Source organism: Pogoniulus pusillus, chromosome 9, assembly GCF_015220805.1.
Source record: "Pogoniulus pusillus isolate bPogPus1 chromosome 9, bPogPus1.pri, whole genome shotgun sequence".
In the NCBI taxonomy this organism is placed as follows: domain Eukaryota; kingdom Metazoa; phylum Chordata; class Aves; order Piciformes; family Lybiidae; genus Pogoniulus; species Pogoniulus pusillus.
This window is the reverse complement of record NC_087272.1, coordinates 37,876,875-37,898,237: the sequence shown is the minus strand read 5'-3', so window position 1 is coordinate 37,898,237 and position 21,363 is coordinate 37,876,875. Positions and strand designations below refer to the sequence as shown.

Sequence of the window (21,363 nt, the reverse complement as noted above, 5' to 3'; positions counted from 1 at the left end):
CAAAGCTGTGCTGGTCTGCATATACACAGACTTTGTTAAGTTGTGCTTTATCCCTTGCTGAAAGTGGACCCTGAGTACAAGGAGTGCTTCTGACAACCTGAGTCTGCCTTGCTTTTTGCTGAGTTGATGATTTTAATCCTAGATGTTCTTCTTGGTTCCCTCTGCCAGCACATATGACCCCATGAACTGGATCACGTTGGTTGTAGGGAAAGAGGGGGGTATTGTACAAAAGGACAAGGTCTGCTAGGGAATGAGCTTCACTGTGATCCCATTGTCCTGGTCTTACACCATGAGCTCTTACAGCACATAGCTTACACCTGGGCTGCTCTGCAATGCCCAAGCTGAGAACCAAGAGCCAATTGTGTGTCTCATTCGCAATGTACAAGATTTGGGAAGTCCTCAAAGAGCAAATTGATCAATTCTTTTTCCCCCCTACTCGTAGGCTTTGTATCCATTGATCACCTGCCTGTTGTGTGTCAGTCAGAAACAGTTTTTTTTAAACAACTGGCACGTTTTCCTGCAGAACTGTTTGTCACACCTGAAGGTAAGAAGCCTTTTTGATTCAGCATCTGGTGCAAATCAATAGCATTTATCCCAATGTATTCTCATGCCTAGCAAACAATGACTGTTTGGCTGTTTAAAAGGACACTGTGAAGTCAAATCGAATGCCTTAAGTCTCCATTAGCCTTAAACTTAGTTGTTAAGACTTTGTGATGCTGTGTGCCCTTTTGGGAAGAATCATTTTTGTCTTCTGAGGAGAAATATCTGCTCTCAAATGCCAGAGGGAAGTGCAAATGGTCATTTTTCACTGCTAATTGTATGTGAGAAAATAAGTGGCTTGTCTGCATCTCTAAAGTAGAATGCATAGTAAGTGTAATCTTTGGAGTCCAGGAGAGATTCCACCAACAGCCTGTAATAGATATGTTCCAAATAAGATTTACAGTGTCCCTTTAACTCCTGGCTTCAGTTGACAGCACTGGAAAAAACATGAGTTGGTTGATAAAGAGATCAAGGTGCTTAGGAATCAAGGGATTTGGTTTAATGACTTGCTTGTAGTTTTAATTGTGCATCTTCTTCCCTTAATTTTGATTAACATAGGTGATGATTGTGCCTAATGTATTGATTTTTGATCCTTCTAATGAATTCATTGATCCACCTTCACAAGATTCATTCTGACTTAGGAACTGAGTGACAGTTCTGAAGCTTATTAGTGAGATAAGTAAAGCAGCACCAAGGCAAAAGCAAATGAGTTGATCTGCTTGGATTGCTTTTTAAGGGTCATTTTGTTTTCCTAACATCTTTAACACTTTTCTGTTGCTTGTTGGGTTTTTGTATATTTTTCATCTAACCTTGCAGTTCTTTTTGCTGATTTGCCTTGATTCTTGGTTTTGTTGTCGATTTTGCTTCTGGAGGCTGCTTCCTTTCTTTTGATTTTTAAAGCTTTAAAACCTTTCTTACATTCTAGGAGTTGCATTTTTTTCTGGCCTAATGTCCATTGCTGGTAATGGATGCATTAAAGCTATAATTGCCAGTGAGTTTAACTGATAGTTGCTGAGCATGCACTTTGTATTTGACTTAGTTCTGTTAACCACTAACAGCTTAACACATTTACTGTAAGGCTCTATTCAGCAGAAATTCTACAGAGGGGTTTCTGCAGTTCAGAATTTGCCATGTTAGGGTGCTTGTGCAATCAAAGAGTTGTTTAGGATATGGCTTGGTTTCATTTGGACCACCAATTACAACTGGGAGTTTTGGTTGCTTACCTTGGTCATAGCGTCACAGAACGGCTCAGGTTGGAAAGGACCTCAGAGATCATCTCCTCCAACCTCTCAGCCATTGGCAGGGGCACCTCTCAGTTAGACCCAGCTGCTCAAGGCCTCATCCAATCCAGTCTTGAATGCTCCCAGGGAGGAGGCAGCCACAGCCTCCTCGGACAGCCTATTCCAGAGTCTCACCACCCTTTACTGAGGAACTTCTTCCTAAGATCCAGTATGAATCTACTCCCTCAGCTTTAAACCATTCCCCCTTATCCTATTGCTGGGCACCCTGATGAAAAGTCCCTCTGCAGCCTTCCTGTAGGATCCCTTCAGATATTGGCAGGCAGCTTTAAGCTCACAGAATCATTGAGGCTGGAAAAGACCTTTCAGATCATCAAGTCCAGCCTACAACCTAACACCACCACATCAGCTAAACCATGCCAAGTGCAACATCCAGTCTTTTCTTAAACACCTCCAGGGATGGTGACTTCACCACCTTCCTGGCCAGTCCATTCCAGTGCCTGAGGTCTGTTCTCTGGGCTGAACCCAGCTCCCTCAGCCTATCTTCCTAGCAGAGGTGCTGCAGCCCTTGGATCATCTTTGTGGCCTCCTCTGGACTGGCTGAAACTTTGAGTTTAAGCTGAAAAATACCTCCCCACTCCTGTCTGTTGTGAATTAGTGTGTACCTTTGTTTCTGAAGCTAATTAAATGCATGCACTCTGTAATAAGTCATCTCATTCATTTATAAAGCTGAATTTCACAGCAGTTTAGGCTTCCAGATTTTCCCCTTCCCTGTTTTATTTCCCAACAACTGAAGTTACTTTTATTTGCAGTTAACCTAAGCATCTAAAATGCAGTAAGGATTCCAAATCCACTGTCTCTGCTAAAGTAACTTTGAGATACATTGGGAGATACTTGAGAGTACTGGAAGGGTTCATCCACCCCTAATTGTGTGTGTTAAAATTAACAAGTGAGAGAACAACACCACTTAAGACTCTGACAGAGATGTTCTGTGGAGAGTACAGGCCTGTGAGCAAGCCACCAGGAGGGAATTTAGGTCGTGCTCAAGTTTATTCCCTGGTTCCCAGGCTCTTGTTTTGCACTGGGCACCATGTGGTGACACTTTGATGACAGAAGGGTGCAGATTCCTGTTTCTTGTAGTGTGAAGGCTCATACCTTCAGCTGCTCCACAGCACCTGATGTACAGCAGGCTCAGAGGATGTTAGGGGTTGGAAGGGACCTCCAGAGATCATCAAGTCCAACTGCCCTGCCAGAGAATGATCAGAGAATCTAGCTCAGGTCCCACAGCCCCAGATGAGGCTGGAAGGGCTCCAGAGAAGGAGATTCCACAACTTCTCACAGGATCAGAGGAAGACAGGGGTTGGAAAGGACCCAAAGAGATCATTGAGTCCAACCCCCTGGCCAGGGCAGGACCATGCAATCTGGCTCAGGTCCCACAGGAGTGCATCCAGACAGGGCTGGAAAGTCTCCAGATAAAGAGACTCTATAATCAGTCTGGGGAGCCTGTTCCAGTGCTCTGTGACCCTTATAGTAAAGAAGTTCTTCCTCATGTTGAAGGTAAAGATGTTCTTCCTCATATTCAAAGTATATTCATAGCCTGCCTTACCCTGGCATATTTTGGTGCAATATTGTATTTTCTGGTGCTCTTGAGAGTGCTCTGAATCCTAATCCAGTGCTAGCAGTATTTATTGCCCATGTAAACAATTTGTGCTGGGTTTCAACCCATGCTACCTTTAGTTATCCTCAAAGCTGACTTCTTGTGTGGCAAAAACATTCCAGCCTTGATGAAAGAAGGAAGCCTGCAGCTGTGGACCTATGTGGGTAGCAGATGAGTGAATTGGAAGAGTCATAGAATCATAGAATCAGTCAGGGTTGGAAGGGACCACAAGGAGCAGCCAGTTCCAACCCCCCTGCCATGCCCAGGGACACCCTACCCTAGAGCAGGCTGCACACAGCCTCAGCCAGCCTGGCCTCAAACACCTCCAGCCATGGGGCCTCAACCACCTCCCTGGGCAACCCCTGCCAGCCTCTCACCACTCTCCTGCTCAACAACTTCCTCCTCACCTCCAGCTTTGCTCCATTCCCCCTAGTCCTGTCATTAGCTGACAGCCTAAAAAGTCCCTCTCCAGCTTTTTTGTAGCCCACTTCAGACCGTGGAAGGCCACAAGAAGGTCCCCTGGGAGCCTCCTCTGCTCCAGCCTGCACAGCCCCAACTCTTTCAGTCTGTGCTCACAGCAGAGCTGCTGCAGCCTCTGAGCATCCTCCTGGCCCTGCTCTGGACACACTCCAGCATCTCCACATCCTTCCTGTAATGGAGGTTCCAGAACTGGATGCAGTCAGTTCAGACCAAAGGCTGTTTGTTGGTATACACACAGGTGGCCTTGTCCCACAGAGCAGTTGGGCTGCTGCTTCAGCACTGAGCCCAGCAGGGAATTGCTTCACACACTGTAGTGGGGGCAGGCTTCTGAGCAGACAGTAGCAGTGGATCGCTGTTGCAGGATGTTTTGCTTACTCTGACTGCTGTTCAGACTAATTCTAAGAGGCTTGTCAGAAAGCTGATAGATTCTTGGCCAAAGCTGAGTTGTTGTGACATCCTTACCACCTCTTCCAGGGAGAGAAAAGAACACTGAAGCAAGCTGCTGACACGAAGGAGAGCAGTGTCTATCATTCTGCACCACTGAATTATTGGTTGGGGTTTTTTTCCTTCCCCCTTTTTCTTTTCACAGTTTGACCTTAGTGTCTCTTACCACTAAAACCTTGAAAGGGGGAAGAACATTTTCTGCCAGTGTAGCAAAAGAATCTGTGTTTCTACTGAATAGAGTCCTTACTAGACAGCTGCCTGTTGGGTTTGTGCCTTTTTTTTTTCACCTAACATGCATGTGCCTTCCATTCTCATGTTTGTTATGTTTTGCTGTCTCACATTGCTTTATTTAGATGCCATCTAACAACAGTATCAGAAAACAAATAGAAACACTGCAGGTGAGTTAATACCTCCTCCTAACTCAGTCAAATGTTGCTTTGTCTCATGGAAATGCTTTTGTTTTGTATGTTTGTTGTTGTGTTTTTGTGCTTTTCCTTCCCTTGTGAAACGATGTTAGCACTGCTGAGGAGCAGGAAGCCTTAAGAATCTCAGCCCACGGTTCCAAGATCTCTTTTTCTTGCCAAGGAGTAAAGGAGGAAGAGCAAAAAAAGAACCACCTAAAGATCAATTATCATTTTTCCCTCGGGGGTGGAATGTGGCTTTGTGAGATGGAGGATCAGCATCACAGCTGGTGTCCCTGAGCATGTTTCCACTGGAAGTTAACTACCTTTTGAGATGCCTTTTCTTTTGATTCTCTTCATTCACTCCAAAACGTGTTCTGCATGTGAGCAAGTTGAAAACCTTTTTATAGTCAACCACAAGAAGCTGATCTGCTGTTAACAACTTGCAGTGCACTAACTTGAAAGACTTTTTTTACCCTATTGGTTTTGCAGGTTGTAAAAGCTTAGGGATAGCTTTAGTTCAGGACAGGAGGAAAAGTTTAACAGCAGTATTTAAAAGTACTTTCTTCAGTAAGTGACTACCTCTGACTAAGGTGGAGCAAAATGATGGTTTGTTTCTTGCCTTTGTTCAGTTAAGTTTTGTTGACTCAATGTGTAACCTGAGAGCTGTGGATTTGCTCTTAAGTGTTGGGCTTTGTAACAGAGGTGCAATTCTCAACAGCTTGTTCCATAGTCTGATATAATTGAGAGAGTGATTGGCATTGGAATGGGCTGCCCAGGGAGGTGGTGGAGTCGCTGTCCCTGGAGGTGCTGAAGCCAAGCCTGGATGAGGCACTTAGTGCCATGGTCTGGTTGGTTGGGCAGGGCTGGGTGCTAGGTTGGGCTGGCTGAGCTTGGAGCTCTCTTCCAACCTGCTTGACTCTATGAATTTAGGTCAACTTTCAGGATTTGAAGCAAGTCTGTGTTTGAAAAAAAACCCCAACACTAAACCCAGATAAAGTGCTGTAAAATCTAACTGAAAAGGCTGAAATTCGTCCAGGTTGGTGAATTCACATAGCAATGGATTCATACAATGGTTTGGGTTGGAAAAGGCCTTAAAGATCATCCAGTTCAAACTGGCAGGGACACCTCCCACTAGAACAGGTTGCTCAAGGCCTCATCTAACCTGGCCTTGAACACTTCCAGGGTAGTTGTGGAGCACAGAATCACAGAATGTGATCAAAGAGGAGGCTCAGGGCAGAGCTCATTGCTGTCTACAACTACCTGAAGGGAGGCTGTATCCAGGTGGGCTTGGACTCTGCTGTCAGGCAACCAGCAATAGAACAAGATAGCAATGAGCTCTGCCCTGAGCCTCCTCTGCTGCAGGCTGCACACCCTCAGCTCCCTCAGCCTCTCCTCATAGGGTTTGTGTTCCAGGCCCCTCCCCAGCCTTGTCGCCCTTCTCTGGACACCTGCCAGCACCTCAACATCTCTCTTCATTTCAGGAGCCCAGAACTGGACACAGCACTCCAGGGGTGGCCTGAGCAGTGTTGAGCACAGGGGCAGAATAACCTCCCTTGTCCTGCTGGCCACACTGCTCCTGAGCCAGCCCAGGATGCCATTGGCTCTGCTGCCCACCTGGGCACACTGCTGCCTTCTCTTCAGCTACTATCTACCAGTACCCCCAGGTCCTCAGGTCTCCCTTTCTTCCTGGCTGCTCTCAGCCACTCAGTCCCTAGCCTGTAGCACTGCTTGGGGTTGTTGTGGCCAAAGTGCAGAACCCATGGAATGGTTTAGGTTGAAAGGGACCTCGAAGTTCATCCAGTTGTAACCCCCTGCCATAGGCTGGGACACCTCCCACTAGAGCAGGCTGCCCAAGGATGGACTTCGACGTTGTGCCTGATCCAGAGCATCTCCTCCTGTCTTTCAGACAAACTCTCATTTAGTTTGCTTCTAAAGTATGTATTTGTTACTAATGCCTTTCTAAGCAAGGTTCTTGGAAGCAGCACACTCTTGGTGCTCAATCTCTAGAGGATTATTTTCCTTTTTTTGGTTATTCCTTTGCTCTCAGAGTGAAAACTGTGTCAAATAACACAGAACTGCACCTTAAATATGTGGGTAATGTTGGCAATGTGCAATGCAGGCTTGGTTTTATGTTTGTATTAAAACTTGTCAGTATGAAACACATCTCATGTGCAGAAAACACCCTCTGAAGTTCAAAGAGTAATAATGGAGCTTCCTGAGTGTCTCATGGGCAACAGTAACCATATTTTTCCTCTGTTTTGCAGAATAAAGATCCCAAAATGTCCCGAGTTGCACTGGAATCTTTGTATAGGTTATTGTGGGTTTATGTTATTAGAATAAAATGTGAAAGCAACACTGTAACTCAAAGGTAAGTTCATTATGCAAAGGATTTGAAGCTATTCATTGTTGAGGGTTTTTTTTTCCCCCTCTCCTAGTGTTATCAGAAGAGATCTTGAAGCCAGCTCAGAGGTGGCTTAGGCAGCTGAATAAGGGAATAAAGAGCTGATGTTAACAGAGGAACCCAAAAGAACTCAATTAGTCTGACAAGGAGAAAGAACAGGGACTCCATTTGGCTTTGCAGGGATAGGAGAGGGTAGGGAGATGAGGAGGAGGCAATCTAATGAAGTTGAGTTTCAATAATGGTACCAGATCTTACGGGATATGATGTGGCCATCACTAAGTGTGGGCTGGAAATTACAGGGTTTGCTTTATAAGTTACCATCCTGAGAATTTGGAATAGTCATTCAGATTTTTGCCTCTTCTGCCTGTTGCTAGCTAGTTTAAAGCTAGAGGGACAGGGATCTACTCCAGAGAGTCCAAGGGAGGGCTGCTAAGATGATAAAGAGGCTGGGCACTGCCCTGTGAGGAGAGGCTGAGGGACCTGGGGCTGTTTGGTCTGGTGAAGGAAAGACTTAGAGGGGACCTAATCAATGTTTCTAAATGTCTGAGGGCTGGGGGTCAAGAGGGAGGGGACAAACTCTGCTCAGTTGTGCCCTGGGATAGGACAAGGGGGAATGGATGTAAACTACAGCACAGGAGGTTCCAGCTCAATATGAGGAAGAACTTCTTGACTGGAAGGGTCCCAGAACACTGGCACAGGCTGCCCAGAGAGCTTGTGGAGTCTTCTTCTTTGGAGACTCTCCATCCCTGTCTGGATGTGTTCCTGTGTGACCTGGGCTACATCCTCTGATCTCTCTCTGGCAGGGGGTTGGACTTGATGATTTCTGGAGCTCCCTTCCAGCCCCTAACATCCTGTGAGCCTGGGATCTTGGTCAGTTAGTAAATGAACTGATAATAGCATTGCCCGCGACGGTGGAAGGCAGCGTAGGCTCCTACAGAATATGCTTCTCTATTATTTAATAGCAGCCCTCCCTCCACTCTTCCAGATTGGGCCTGTAACATAGGCAAAGTCACTCTGAACAGCTCTTGAGTTTCCTTTTTCATCTCTGACTCCTTGCAGCCGTCTCATGAGCATTGTATCAGCACTTTTCCCCAAAGGCTCCCGGAGCGTGGTCCCACGAGACACACCTCTGAATATATTTGTGAAGATTATTCAGTTCATTGCTCAGGTAAGAACACATCTGGGCAGAGCTGGAAGAGGAGGCTGAGCATTACTGGAAAGGATTGTGACTCTGAAGAAAGGGGGTTTAATATTTGCACTGAGTTAGTAGCTTTACATCTCGAGTAGAACTTCCCCAGGCATCTGTAAGCGATGAAGTGACTCATTCTGTTTCTCCTAGTGGCAAAATGAGCATAGAAGGTTCCATGTGAGCAGAAGGAAAACCTTTTCTTACTGTGAGGGTGGCAGGGCCCTGGTGCAGGCTGCTCAGAGAGGTTGTGGAGTCTCCATCTCTGGAGATATTCAAAACCTACCTGGATGCATTCCTGTGTGACCTGCTCTAGATGATCCTGCTCCGGCAGGAGGGTTGGACTGGGTGAGCTTTCAAGGTCCTTTCCCAGTCTAGGTGACCCTGCTCTGGCAGGAGAGTTGGACTGGATGAGCTTTCAAGGTCCTTTCCCAGTCTAGGTGACACTGCTCTGGCAGGAGGGTTGGACTGGATGAGCTTTCAAGGTCCTTTCCAAGTTTAGGTGACCCTGGTGTGGCAGGAGAGTTGGACTGGGTGAGCTTTCAAGGTCCTTTCCAAGTCTAGGTGACCCTGGTGTGGCAGGAGGGTTGGACTGGATGAGCTTTCAAGGTCCTTTCCAAGTCTAGGTGACCCTGGTGTGGCAGGAGGGTTGGACTGGATGATTTTTCAAGGTCCTTTCCAAGTCTAGGTGACCCTGGTGTGGCAGGAGGGTTGGACTGGGTGAGCTTTCAAGGTCCTTTCCAAGTCTAGGTGACCCTGGTGTGGCAGGAGGGTTGGACTGGGTGAGCTTTCAAGGTCCTTTCCAAGTCTAGGTGACCCTGGTGTGGCAGGAGGGTTGGACTGGGTGAGCTTTCAAGGTCCTTTCCAAGTCTAGGTGACCCTGGTGTGGCAGGAGGGTTGGACTGGGTGAGCTTTCAAGGTCCTTTCCAGCTCCTAGTGTTCTATAAATCTGTGATTCAATAGGTGTTGCATATAAATGTGATTATTAATGTCTACATTTGTATTGCACTCTTGTGTGACACCAAACTGGGAGGAGTGGCTCACACCCCCTCAGGCTGTGCTGCCATTCAGTCATTCAGAGTTGGACAGGGAGAAAATGAAGGAAATACAACAAGAACAAGGTCTTGTATCTGGGAATGGACCAGTAGAGGTTGGGGCTGAACTGTTGGAGAGCAGCTCTGGGGAAAAGGACCTAGTTGCCCTGGTGGACAGCAGGATGCCCATGAGCCAGCAATGTGCCCCTGTGGCCAGGAAAGCCAGTGGCATCCTGGGGTGGATTAAAAGGGCTGTGTTTAGTAGGTTGAGAGAGGTTCTCCTCCTCCTCTACATCTGGAATATTATGTCCAGTTCAGGGCCACTCACTTCAAGGAGGACCTCAGGGAACTGCTTGAAAGAGTCCAGCACAGAGCCACAAAGCTTCTGAAGGGAGTGGGAGATCTCTGCTGAGGAAGGGCTGAGGGATCTGGGGCTCTTGAGCTCTTTTCCTGTCTCACAGATAGCTTATCTGTACTTCAGCTTCCCAGGTTATTTGCTTTTGGTTACACAGGGATGAGACAGGGCACTCAACTCTTCACTTTTTACTGTTTCCTAGCAGTTGTTTGGGTTTAATCACTGATTTTTAGTTACCTAAACCAGTGCAGCTCATTTGTAGCAATGTGTTTGGCCTGAGCAGAATTGTCCTGACATTTTTTTTCAGGAGAAATGGTTCAGCTGCCTCAGGGGATGAGCTGTGTTGAATTGTACTATATATATATTTAAAGAAGAACATGAGTCATAAAGATAAATGGGGGTAAAGGAATATTCTTTTCCAACTTAATCTTGATGATGTCAAACATTTAGGATGTGACCTGTACAAAGCCAAGCAATTAAAGTCTGCATACCAACAGGAAACAGATTCTCACCTCTGTCTATTCCCACTTGTAGGAACGTTTGGATTTTGCAATGAAAGAAATCATCTTTGATCTTCTTAGTGTTGGAAAATCACCTAAAACCTTCACTATTAATCCAGAGGTAAAAAAAAACCCACCCAACTCTTTACTTGCATGTGGGGGGGGATGTTTTGGGGAGCAGTAGTTAACTATTTTAGAGCCAGGATGAAAGGAGTTGAAGGATGTTCAGCTAAAAAATATGAAGCCCTGCCCAGTTGCTGTTTCCCTTCTGTTGTCTAAGCTTAGCAGCTCATTGCAACCATCATTTCAGTGTGAATTTTGCTTTCAGTATTCCTTTTTTCAGAGGAGCCATACCTGGCTTTTGTGGTTCAAGGCCCAGGCTAACAGATGAGGCACCTCAGCAGTGTCTGTCTCCAGTATGTCGTTCTCTGCTTTCAGATGAATGCCTTCAAGTGCTCTGTATTGTAAAGTATTCTCTATGTTGGCCTGTCCCAAGTCAGTTAACTGCAGTCAGAGTTGTGAGGAGGCTCTGAGGGATGAAACTTTACTCTTGTTGCTGTCATTACCCTAACATGTAACATTTGTACAATCCCTGTCTCACTGGAAGCTGTCTTTATAAAAGGCAGTTTGTGTTTTGCCTCATCTCTTACTTCAACATCACAGTTTCTTCTTTCCTTTTTCTTCCTGTGTGTTCTCTTGTGGCCAGAAGGGCCAGTGTCATTCTGGGGTGGATTAGAAGGTCTGTGGCTGGTAGGTTGAGAGAGGGTCTTCTGCCTCTCTGCTCTGCCCTGGTGAGGCCACATCTGGAGTACTGTGTCCAGTTCTGGGCCTCCCAGTTCAAGGATGTAGAACTGCTTGAGAGAGTCCAATGCAGAGCCACAAAGATGATTAGAGGAATGGAACAGCTCTATTGTGAGGAGAGCCTGAGGGAGCTGGGGCTGAGGTGCTGGGAGAAGAGGAGCCTGAGAGGTGACCTCAGCAATGGTTATCAATATGTGCAGGGTGAGTGGCAGGAGGCTGGAGCCAGGCTCTGCTGGGTGATGCCCAGGGACAGCACAAGGGGCACTGGGTGGGATTTGAGGCATAGGAAGTTGCATGTAAACATGGGGAGGATTTTTGTCCCTGTGAGGGTGCCAGAACCCTGGCACAGGCTGCCCAGGGGGGCTGTGGAGTCTCCCTCTCTGGAGATATTCCAAACCCACCTGGATGTGTTCCTGTGTGATCTGTTCTAAGTCCTCCTGCTGTGGCAGGGGGGTTGGACTGGCTGAGCTTTGGAGGTCCCTTCCAGCCCCTGATATTTTGTGATTGTATTGCAGAGGATGAATATTGGCCTCAGAGTCTTCCTCGTGATAGCAGATAGCTTGCAGCAGAAGGATGGTGAACCACCCATGCCAACCACAGGAGTTGTTCTGCCCTCAGGAAATACTCTACGTGTGAAGAAGATCTTTCTCAATAAAACACTGACAGATGAGGAAGCCAAAGTGATAGGTAAGTTATGGCCCTTTGCAGGCTGCCAGTCCAACATGTGTCTGTCTTCTCTCAGTGGTTCACAAGCAGCATCTTACTTCAGCTTTTTTTTACTCCTGTCTTTTGTTTTCATTATTAGTATCTAATCACAATCTGTTTGGACAGAATTGTTTAGGTTCTTTAGAGGGCTGCAGAACAGCATTGACCTTCTGATGCCTAAGACCATATCCATGGCTTTATTTCAAAGTGTTCTGCACTGCCAAATTAGCACAAAGACACCTGAGTGAAATTAGTAGCTTATAACATCGTAATTGTATTGCTTTGGTGTCACTCAGGGCAGCCTGTTCCAGAGTCTCACCACCTTTGTGCTGAAGAACTTCTTCCTAAGATCCTGTCTAAACCTACTGTCCCTCAGCTTCAAACCATTCCCCCTTCTCCTGTCTCTAGAAACCCTTAGGAAAAGTCCCTCTGCAGCCTTCCTGCAGGATCCCTTCAGCTATTGGCAGGCAGCTCTAAGGTCCCCCCGGGAGTCTTCTCTAGGCTGAATACCCACAGCTCCCTCAGCCTGTCCTCATAGCAGAGGTGCTCCAACCCTTGGATTATGTTTGTGGCCTCCTTTGGACTCACTCCAGCATCTCTGTGTCCTTCTGCTGGGGACACCACAGTTGGTTGCAGTGTTAGAGGTGGAGGCATGAGCAGAGTGGAGCAAAGGGGCAGAATCCCCTCACTTGCCCTGCTGGCCACACTCCTCTTGATTTCAAACTCCAACTAAAATGCTCAGAGCTGAGAAAACAGAAAAGCAACTGAGGGTTGCTTCCTTCTTTATGTCTTATGTCTCCTACTTCCTGTGGCTTTCCAGTATCTGAAGGGGGCCTACAGAAAGGCTGGGGAGAGACTATTGACAAGGTCTTGGAATGACAGGATGAGGAGGAATGGGTTTGAACTGGCAGAGGGGAGATTGAAACTGGATGTTAGGAAGAAGTTCTTTCCAGTGAAGGTGGTGAGACACTGGCACAGGTTGCCCAGGGAGTTTGTGGAGCACAGGATCACCCAATGTGATCTTTGATCACATTGGGTGATCCTGTGCTCCACAACCTCCCTGGAGGTGTTCAATGCCAGGTTGGATGAGGCCTTGAGTGACCTGTTCTAGTGGGAGATGTCCCTGCCTATAGCAGGGGGTTGGAACTGGATGATATTTGAGATCCCTTACATCCTAAACCATTCTATGATTCCATTTTATATCTCCTACTAATAATTTACTATGCATTTCTTTTGACTCACAAGGTAGGTGTTTCACATCATCATTTGATCGAGGAATTCAATAGCTGTTCAATATCTTTATTGATGATCTAGATGAGGGGATTGAGTCCATCATCAGTAAGTTTGCAGATGACACCAAGCTAGGAGCAGGTGTGAATGTGTTGGAGGGTAGGAGAGCCCTGCAGAGGGACTTGATCAGGCTGGATGGGTGGGCAGAGGCCAAGGGTATGAGATTGAACAAGGCCAAGGGCAGGGTTCTGCACTTTGGCCACAACAACCCCAAGCAGCACTACAGGCTGGGGCCACAGTGGCTGAGAGCAGCCAGGCAGAGAGGGAGCTGGGGGTGCTGGCAGAGAGGAGCTGAAGCTGAGGCAGCGGTGCCCAGGTGAGCAGCAGAGCCAATGGCATCCTGGGCTGGCTCAGGAGCAGTGTGGGCAGCAGGACAAGGGAGGTTATTCTTCCCCTGTACCCAACACTGCTCAGGCCACCCCTTGAGTGCTGTGTCCAATTGTGGGCTCCTGAATTGCAGAGAGCTGTTGAGGTGCTGGCAGGTGTGGAGAGAAGGGCAGCAAGGCTGGGGAGGGGCCTGGAGCACAAACCCTCTGAGGAGAGGCTGAGGGAGCTGGGGGAGTACAGCCTGCAGCAGAGGAGGCTCAGGGCAGAGCTCATTGCTGTCTGCAGCTGCCTGCAGGGAGGCTGTAGCCAGGTGGGGTTGGTCTCTTCTGCCAGGCAGCCAGCAATAGAACAAGGGGACACAGTCTCAAGCTGTGCCAGGGCAGGTCTAGGCTGGATGTTAGGAGGAAGTTGTTGGCAGAGAGAGTGATTGGCATTGGAATGGGCTGCCCAGGGAGGTGGTGGAGTGGCTGTGCCTGGAGGTGTTCAGGTAAAGCCTGCACGAGGCACTTAGTGCCATGGTCTGGTTGACTGGCTAGGGCTGGGTGCTAGGTTGGACTGGAAGATCTTGGAGCTCTCTTCCAACCTGCCTGATTCTCTGATTCTATGAATTTGTCCTGAGTTGTACAAGAGGCAGGTATTTTGATGAAGAAGTGAAAATTGACTGAGTGAAAGGATTGATCAGGACTCTTTGGCTTTGCAGGAATGTCCATATACTACCCTCAAGTCCGAAAAGCTCTCGACAGCATCCTTAGGCACTTGGACAAAGAGGTTGGGAGGCCTATGTGCATGACAAGTGTGCAGATGTCCAACAAAGAACCTGAAGACATGATCACGTACGTGCTGGCCTGCAGCCTTGTCACGTTGCTTTTATGCTGTAGCATTGCAGAGAGCCTCATTAATGCATTAGAATTATTGGCTTGTTACTGTGTTAAATGAGAGCTGAGTTCCTCAACTGACCATGAAAAAATGTTGCAAGTTCCTTAGTTTCCATGTGGAACCCAAAATACCTGTGGCATACTGAAGAAGGTTTTCTTGTTGTTTTCTTGCCTCTAAACCATTGTTGCAGGGGTGAGAGGAAACCTAAGATCGACTTGTTCAGAACTTGTATTGCTGCTATCCCAAGACTGATTCCAGATGGCATGAGCAGGACTGACCTCATTGAGTTGCTTGCAAGGTAAGGGAAATGCATTGCAGCTCCTCTGTTACATGCTCTGTGTATGCAGGTTTGTCAGTGGACTGTGGAGTGAGTTATGTATGCTCTGTGTATGCAAGTTTGTCTGTGCACTGTGGAGTGAGTTATGTATGCTCTGTGTATGTAGGTTGTCAGTGCACTGTGGAGTGAGTTATGTATGCTCTGTGTATGCAAGTTTGTCTGTGCACTGTGGAGTGAGTTATGTATGCTCTGTGTATGCAGGTTTGTCTGTGCACTGTGGAGTGAGTTATGTATGCTCTGTGTATGTAGGTTGTGAGTGCACTGTGGAGTGAGTTATGTATGCTCTGTGTATGTAGGTTGTCAGTGCACTGTGGAGTGAGTTATGTATGCTCTGTGTATGTAGGTTGTGAGTGCACTGTGGAGTGAGTTATGTATGCTCTGTGTATGTAGGTTGTCAGTGCACTGTGGAGTGAGTTATGTATGCTCTGTGTATGTAGGTTGTGAGTGCACTGTGGAGTGAGTTATGTATGCTCTGTGTATGTAGGTTGTCAGTGCACTGTGGAGTGAGTTATGTATGCTCTGTGTATGTAGGTTGTGAGTGCACTGTGGAGTGAGTTATGTATGCTCTGTGTATGTAGATTGTCAGTGCACTATGGAGTGAGTTAGATATGCTCTGTGTATGCAGGTTTCTCAATGCACTGTGGAGTGAGTTAGATATGCTCTGTGTATGTAGGTTGTGAGTGCACTATGGAGTGAGTTAGATATGCTCTGTGTATGTAGGTTGTGAGTGCACTATGGAGTGAGTTAGATATGCTCTGTGTATGCAGGTTTCTCAATGCACTGTGGAGTGAGTTAGATATGCTCTGTGTATGCAGGTTGTGAGTGCACTGTGGAGTGAGTTTTAGATATGCTCTGTGTATGTAGGTTGTGAGTGCACTGTGGAGTGAGTCCACTGCATTCAGAATCACAGAACCTGAGAGGTTGGAAGGGGCCTCCAGAGATAGTCCAGTCCAACCCCCCTGCCAAGGGAGGGTCCCCTAGGATAGTTCACACAGGAATGCATCCAGGTGGGGGTGGAAAGTCTCCAGAGAAGGAGACTCCACACCCATTCTTCCCATCCCTGCCTGCCTTTTGCAGTTGGACAAGTGGTACTGGCCAGAGCAGCAGAAGGTAAATTTATCCTGAAGATCACAGAATGGCTTAGGGATCTCAGAGCTCATCTACTCCAAGCTCCCCACCATGCTCAGGGACACCTCTCGACTAGCCTCAGCTGCTCAAGGCCTAATCCACCCTGGCCTCCAACAGCCCCAGGCAGGAGGCAACCACAGCCTCCCTGGGCAGCCTATTGCAGAGTCTCACCACCTTCTGACTGAAGAACTTCTTCCTAAGATCTAGTCTGAACCTACCCTCCCTCAGCTTCAAACCATTCCTCCTTGTCCTATGGCTAGACACTCTTAGGAGAAGTCCTTCTCCAGCCTTCCTGCAGGATCCCTTCAGATATTGGCAGGCAGCTCTAAGATCCCCCTGAAATCTTCTCTGCTCCAGACTGAACAAACCCCAGCTCCCTCACCCTATCCTCCTAGCAGAGGTGCTGCAGCCCTTGGATCATCTTTGTGGCCATTCCTCCTTGTCCTGTCTCTAGACTCCCTGATGAAAAGTCCTTCCGCAACCTTCCTATAGGTTCCTTTCAGCTACTGGAAGGCAGCTCTAAGATTCCCCTGGAGCCTTATCTCCAGGCTGAACACCCCCAGCTCCCTCAGCCTGCCCTCACAGCAGAGCTGCTTTAGCCCTTGGATTGTCTTTGTGCCCCTCCTCTGGCCTGAGTCCAGCAGCAATGTGTTCTTCTTATGCTGGGGACACCACAACTGGACACAATACTCAGGATGAGGTCTCAGAAGAGCGAAATTCAGTGGCAGTGTGAGAAGAGTAACATTTTCCCAGCACCTTTGTATTCCATGTCAAAAGTCAGCCAGAAGAACAGTCTCAAGCTGTGGCAGGGTTGGTCTAAGCTGGATGTTAGGAGGAAGTTGTTGCCAGAGAGAGAGATTGGCATTGGAATGGGCTGCCCAGGGAGGTGGTGGAGGCACTGTCCCTGGAGGTGTTGAAGCAAAGCCTGGGTGGGTCACTTAGTACTATGGTCTGGTTGGTTGGCTAGGACTGGGTGCTAGGTTGGACTGGGTGATCTTGGAGATCTCTTCCAACCTACTTGATTCCATCATTCTACTGGACAGTTAAGAAGGAAGAGTTAAACCCAAGCTTTGATCTGTAAAGTCTGGTTAAGAAACATGCCAATCTAGGGTGATGATACTGATCTTCTTTCCAAACAGGCTGACAATTCATATGGATGAAGAACTTCGTGCCTTGGCTTTCAATACTCTGCAGGCATTGATGCTTGATTTCCCAGATTGGAGGGAAGATGTTCTTTCAGGCTTTGTGTACTTCATTGTGCGTGAAGTGACCGACGTGCACCCAACCCTTCTTGACAATGCAGTCAAAATGTTAGTGCAGCTGATCAATCAGTGGAAGCAGGCAGCCCAAATGCAGAACAAAAACCAAGATTCTCAGGTATTGCTAAATAAGGTCCTTGTGATGGCAATAGTGTGGGTTGAACAGGCTTGAGTGGCTTTGAGAAGTAGTAAAAGCTCAGCTTGTGTTCTTACAGTGCTTGAAGGCTTGCAGGTCTATTGCTTACATCAGCATTTTTGACTAAAAAAATGAATTTACTATTAATTTTATATTGATGACTTACTAAGTATTCTCTAAACACTAATTGATGGCCATGGTCTTGCTTACATCGAGTGCACAAGTGGCTGGGTGCAACTGGAACTACCTGAAGGGGGAGTGATTGAACAGTAGAAGTAGAAATAAAGGACCACTTTTGGCCAGCACACAGAAAGGGCTCCAAGAAATTGACTTTGCTGCAATCCCATAAGTAATACATCATTGTTCCCTTCTGGGTTTTGCCCTCACTGCATCATCCATGGGAGAAAATGAATTGCCAAAGACTGCCTTGGAATATTGGTTTGGACTGGATTCAGAGATACTTAGACACCCCAAATTAGCTGATGTTTGGCCATTCTCCTGCTGCAACGTTCAACCAAGTTCTAAATAAATCAGCAGTGATCAAAAATATGGCTTGGTTGTGTTTAATTGCCTCTCAATTTGCCCATTAACTTGTGCAATCTTTGTCCCTTAGCGTGGTGTATCCAATGGGGCTGCTCACAGCCTTCCTCTGGAGAGGACGCTTTATTCCAGCGTGTTTCACGTGGTGGAAGGCTTTGCTTTGGTCATCCTTTGCAGCACCAGGCCTGCCACCAGGAGATTAGCTGTCAGTGTCCTCAGAGAAATAAGGGCCTTGTTCACACTTTTAGACATCTCTAAGGTAAGGTTTCATGACTCATTTTTGTGACTGCTTCATCAAAGTGCTTTTGACTTTGTTGGAACTTCTCCTGCTTTCTCTTTTGGCTTTCGTAGAGCGACGATGAGTTGGCTATAGATGTAATGGACAGGTTAAGTGCTACTATCCTGGAGAGTTTCATACATCTCACTGGGGCTGACCAGGTAGGACCATTTTTGGTGTTAAGTTGACAAAGACTGGATGGGGCACTTAGTGCCATGTTCTAATTGATTGGATAGGGCTGGGGGATAGGTCGGACGGGATGAGCTTGGAGGTTTCTTTCAACCTGCTTGATTCTGACTCTGTAAGTTGGCTGTAAGGTGAAGTAATTCTGCCAAACCATCCCAGATAAATAGTCTGTATTTTAAATGATCATGTCACTGTGTTCATGCCCCACTTTATCAGCAGTTTAGCTCTGTAAAGTAATAAATAAGAAAAAGTCCTCAGAAAACTTGAGGAATGTTGTGAGAATGACACCACCACTGTAGGTGTTCTGATCAAGGGTGTGTCATTATGACCACCATATACTGACAGCTGAATCCATATCTGTGTTTTCTCATCTTCCTCACAGATTACAGAATCACAGAACATCAGAGGTTGGAAGGGACCTCCAGAGATCATCCAGTCCAAGCCCTCTGCTAAGGCAGGATCTCCTAAAGTAGTTCACACAGCAATGCAGCCAGGCAGGTTTTGAAAGTCTCCAGAGCAGGAGACTCCACAACCTCTCTGGGCAGCCTGCTCCAGGGCTCTGCACCCTCACTGCAAAGAAGTTTCTCCTCATGTGGAGCTGAAACCTTCTCTGCATCAGTTTGTAGCTGTTGCTCCTTGGCTTATTGCTGCTGAGCACCAAAAAGAATTTGGCCCCAGCCACTTGACCCCCACCCCTCAAGTGTTTGTACACATTGCTCAGATCTCCTCTCAGCCTTCTCTTCTCCAGACTAAACAGCCCCAGGGCTCTCAGTTTTCTCCATAGGGGAGATGCCCAAGTCCCTTGATCATCCTTGTGGATCTCTCCAGTAGGTCTCTGTCTCTCTTGATCTGGGGAGCCCCAGACTGGACACAGTATTCCAGGTGTAGTATCAGCAGGGCAGAGTAGAGGGGCAGAAGAACCTCCCTAGCCCTGCTGGCCACACTTTTCCTGTTGCCTCCCAGGCTGCCATTGGCTCTCTTGGCCCCAGGGGCACACTGCTGGCCCATGCAGAACTTGCTGTCCACCAGGACTCCAAAGTCTTTCTCCATGGAGCTGCTTTGCAGCAGGGCAGCCCTAACCAGATGAATAAGAACAGGCATGAGTTTCCCAGATGAATAAGAACAGGTATCAGTTTCATTACACTTGGTTTGAAGCAAAGACCACTGCTTTCTTCTGCAGTGGTGCAGTGTCTTAACGCTCAATGTGTCCTTCATCTATGAGGAAAGCTGTAATATCTGTCACAGAATGATAACTGAATTCCATATGTGCACAGTTGTCATTAAAGTGTCAAGGAAAGCCCCTTCTTGGTTTAGATATAGGAAGCACATTGAAATTCAGTGGAAATGCTTTTAGAGTCCACAGTCTTTTGGAGGAATTAGGGGTCTGCAGCACTGCCTTATGAGGAGAGGTTGAGGGACCTGGGGCTGCTTAGTCTGGAGAAGACTGAGAGGGGATCTGATAAATGTTTATAAACATCTAAGGGCTGGGGGTCAGGAGTGGGGCACAGGCTCTGCTCACTGCTCCCTGGGATAGGACAAGGAGCAATGGATGGAAGCTGCAACAGAGGAGGTTCCAACTCAACACAAGGGGAACCTCTTGACTGTAAGGGTCCCAGAGCCCTGGCACAGGCTGCCCAGAGAGGTTGTGCAGTCTCCTTCTGTGGAGCCTTTCCAGGCCTGTCTGGCTGTGTTCCTGTGTGACTTGAGCTAGATTGTGTGGTCCTGCTCTGGCAGGGCAGTTGGAAGGGACCTAAACACATCATGGAGTCCATGGTGGCAAGAAGATGCTGCTGGAGATGAGTCTTTGAGGTTGGACTCGATGATGTCTTTAGGTCTTTTCCAACCCCTGGCATCCTGTGATCCTGTGAATGAATTTGTGATGAGTGAAAGAGCCTTTTTCTACTATTGCCTACTATTTATGTCACTGAGATGATAATTTTATTTATATATATATATATATATATAAGTAAAAATATATGAATATTTTGTGTCTATTTATATATGTGTGTATATATATTTATTTGTTTATATAATTTATATTACAAGGCCAGATTGGATGAGGCCTTGAGCAGCTGAGTCTTGTCAGAGGCATCCCTGCCTATGGCAGGGAGGTTGGAATAGATGGTCTTTGAGGGGCCTGGAACACAAAACCTATGAGGAGAGGCTGAGAGAGCTGGGGGTGTGCAGTCTGCAGCAGAGGAGGCTCAGAGCAGAGCTCATTGCTGTCTACAACTACCTGAAGGGAGGCTGTAGCCAGGTGGGGGTTGGGCTCTTCTGCCAGGCAACCAGCAACAAAACAAGGGGACACAGTGTGAAGCTGTGCCAGGGCAGGTCTAGGCTGGCTGTTAGGAGGAAGCTCCTGGCAGAGAGAGTGATTGGCATTGGAATGGGCTGCCCAGAGAGGTGGTGGAGTCACCATGCCTGGAGGTGTTGAAGCCAAGCCTGGCTGGGGCACTTAGTGCCATGGTCTGGTTGGTTGGGCAGGGCTGGGTGCTAGGTTGGCCTGTCTGAGCTTGGAGCTCTCTTCCAACCTGCTTGATTCTATGATCCCTTCCAACCTAAGACATTCTCTGACTTTATGATGTTCCTAAACCTGTCTGCTTCAGAAACTTCTGTTACAAAAAATTCTGTAAGCTAAGTCCTGTGTTTTATCTATTCCAGATGTGGTTCTAACACTGCTGCTTTCTTAGCTGTTTAGCAGTGAGGAGGTTGTTACTCAGTAGATGTGGATGTTAAATCTTGCCTCGTTTCTCTCTGCCCACAGACTACTTTACTGTACTGTCCCAGTTCAATCGATCTGCAAACTCTGGCTGACTGGAATTCCTCACCAATCAGCCACCAGTTTGATGTGGTCAGCCCATCACATATATGGATATTTGCACATGTGACTCAAGGCCAGGATCCATGGATTATAAGCCTCTCAAGTTTTATGAAGCAGGAAAATCTCCCAAAACACTGCCCAACAGCTGTAAGCTATGCTTGGACCTTTGCTTATACTAGGCTCCAACTGCTGTCTCCACAAGTGGATATAAAGTAAGTGCATGTCTGAAGTAAATAGAATTTATTATCTGGGATGCTCTTTCAAGATTTGCCATCATTCTGTTTCAGTGGGGTGACATCTGGACTGTGCCATTCACTCAGCTTCATGGAACAATAGAAAGTTACCTGCTGTAAAGATGAATTCATTCATTCCCTCAGCCATCTGTTTCCACAGATTGGGCTATGAAGAGGTCTTGCTGATGTACAGCTCTAGTCTGAGCAA

General features: G+C 47.2%; 1 protein-coding gene across 10 annotated transcripts in view; it reads left to right on the top strand.

Moving 5' to 3' along the window:
* FRYL (FRY like transcription coactivator) overlaps positions 1-21,363 on the top strand; it is a 245,094-nt gene that overhangs the window by 127,969 nt on the left and 95,762 nt on the right. For 9 of the 10 annotated variants that reach the window (XM_064149248.1, XM_064149243.1, XM_064149246.1 and 6 more), the window contains 11 exons: positions 443-544; positions 7,028-7,131; positions 8,224-8,332; positions 10,274-10,360; positions 11,556-11,727; positions 14,063-14,195; positions 14,429-14,536; positions 16,843-17,080; positions 17,712-17,897; positions 17,990-18,076; positions 20,866-21,134. In XM_064149248.1, coding sequence (XP_064005318.1) covers positions 443-544; positions 7,028-7,131; positions 8,224-8,332; positions 10,274-10,360; positions 11,556-11,727; positions 14,063-14,195; positions 14,429-14,536; positions 16,843-17,080; positions 17,712-17,897; positions 17,990-18,076; positions 20,866-21,134 — 1,595 coding nt within the window. Of the gene's footprint in view, positions 1-442; positions 545-4,115; positions 4,758-7,027; positions 7,132-8,223; positions 8,333-10,273; positions 10,361-11,555; positions 11,728-14,062; positions 14,196-14,428; positions 14,537-16,842; positions 17,081-17,711; positions 17,898-17,989; positions 18,077-20,865; positions 21,135-21,363 lie in introns of those variants that run through there. The other variant, XM_064149251.1, reaches the window with a different exon arrangement.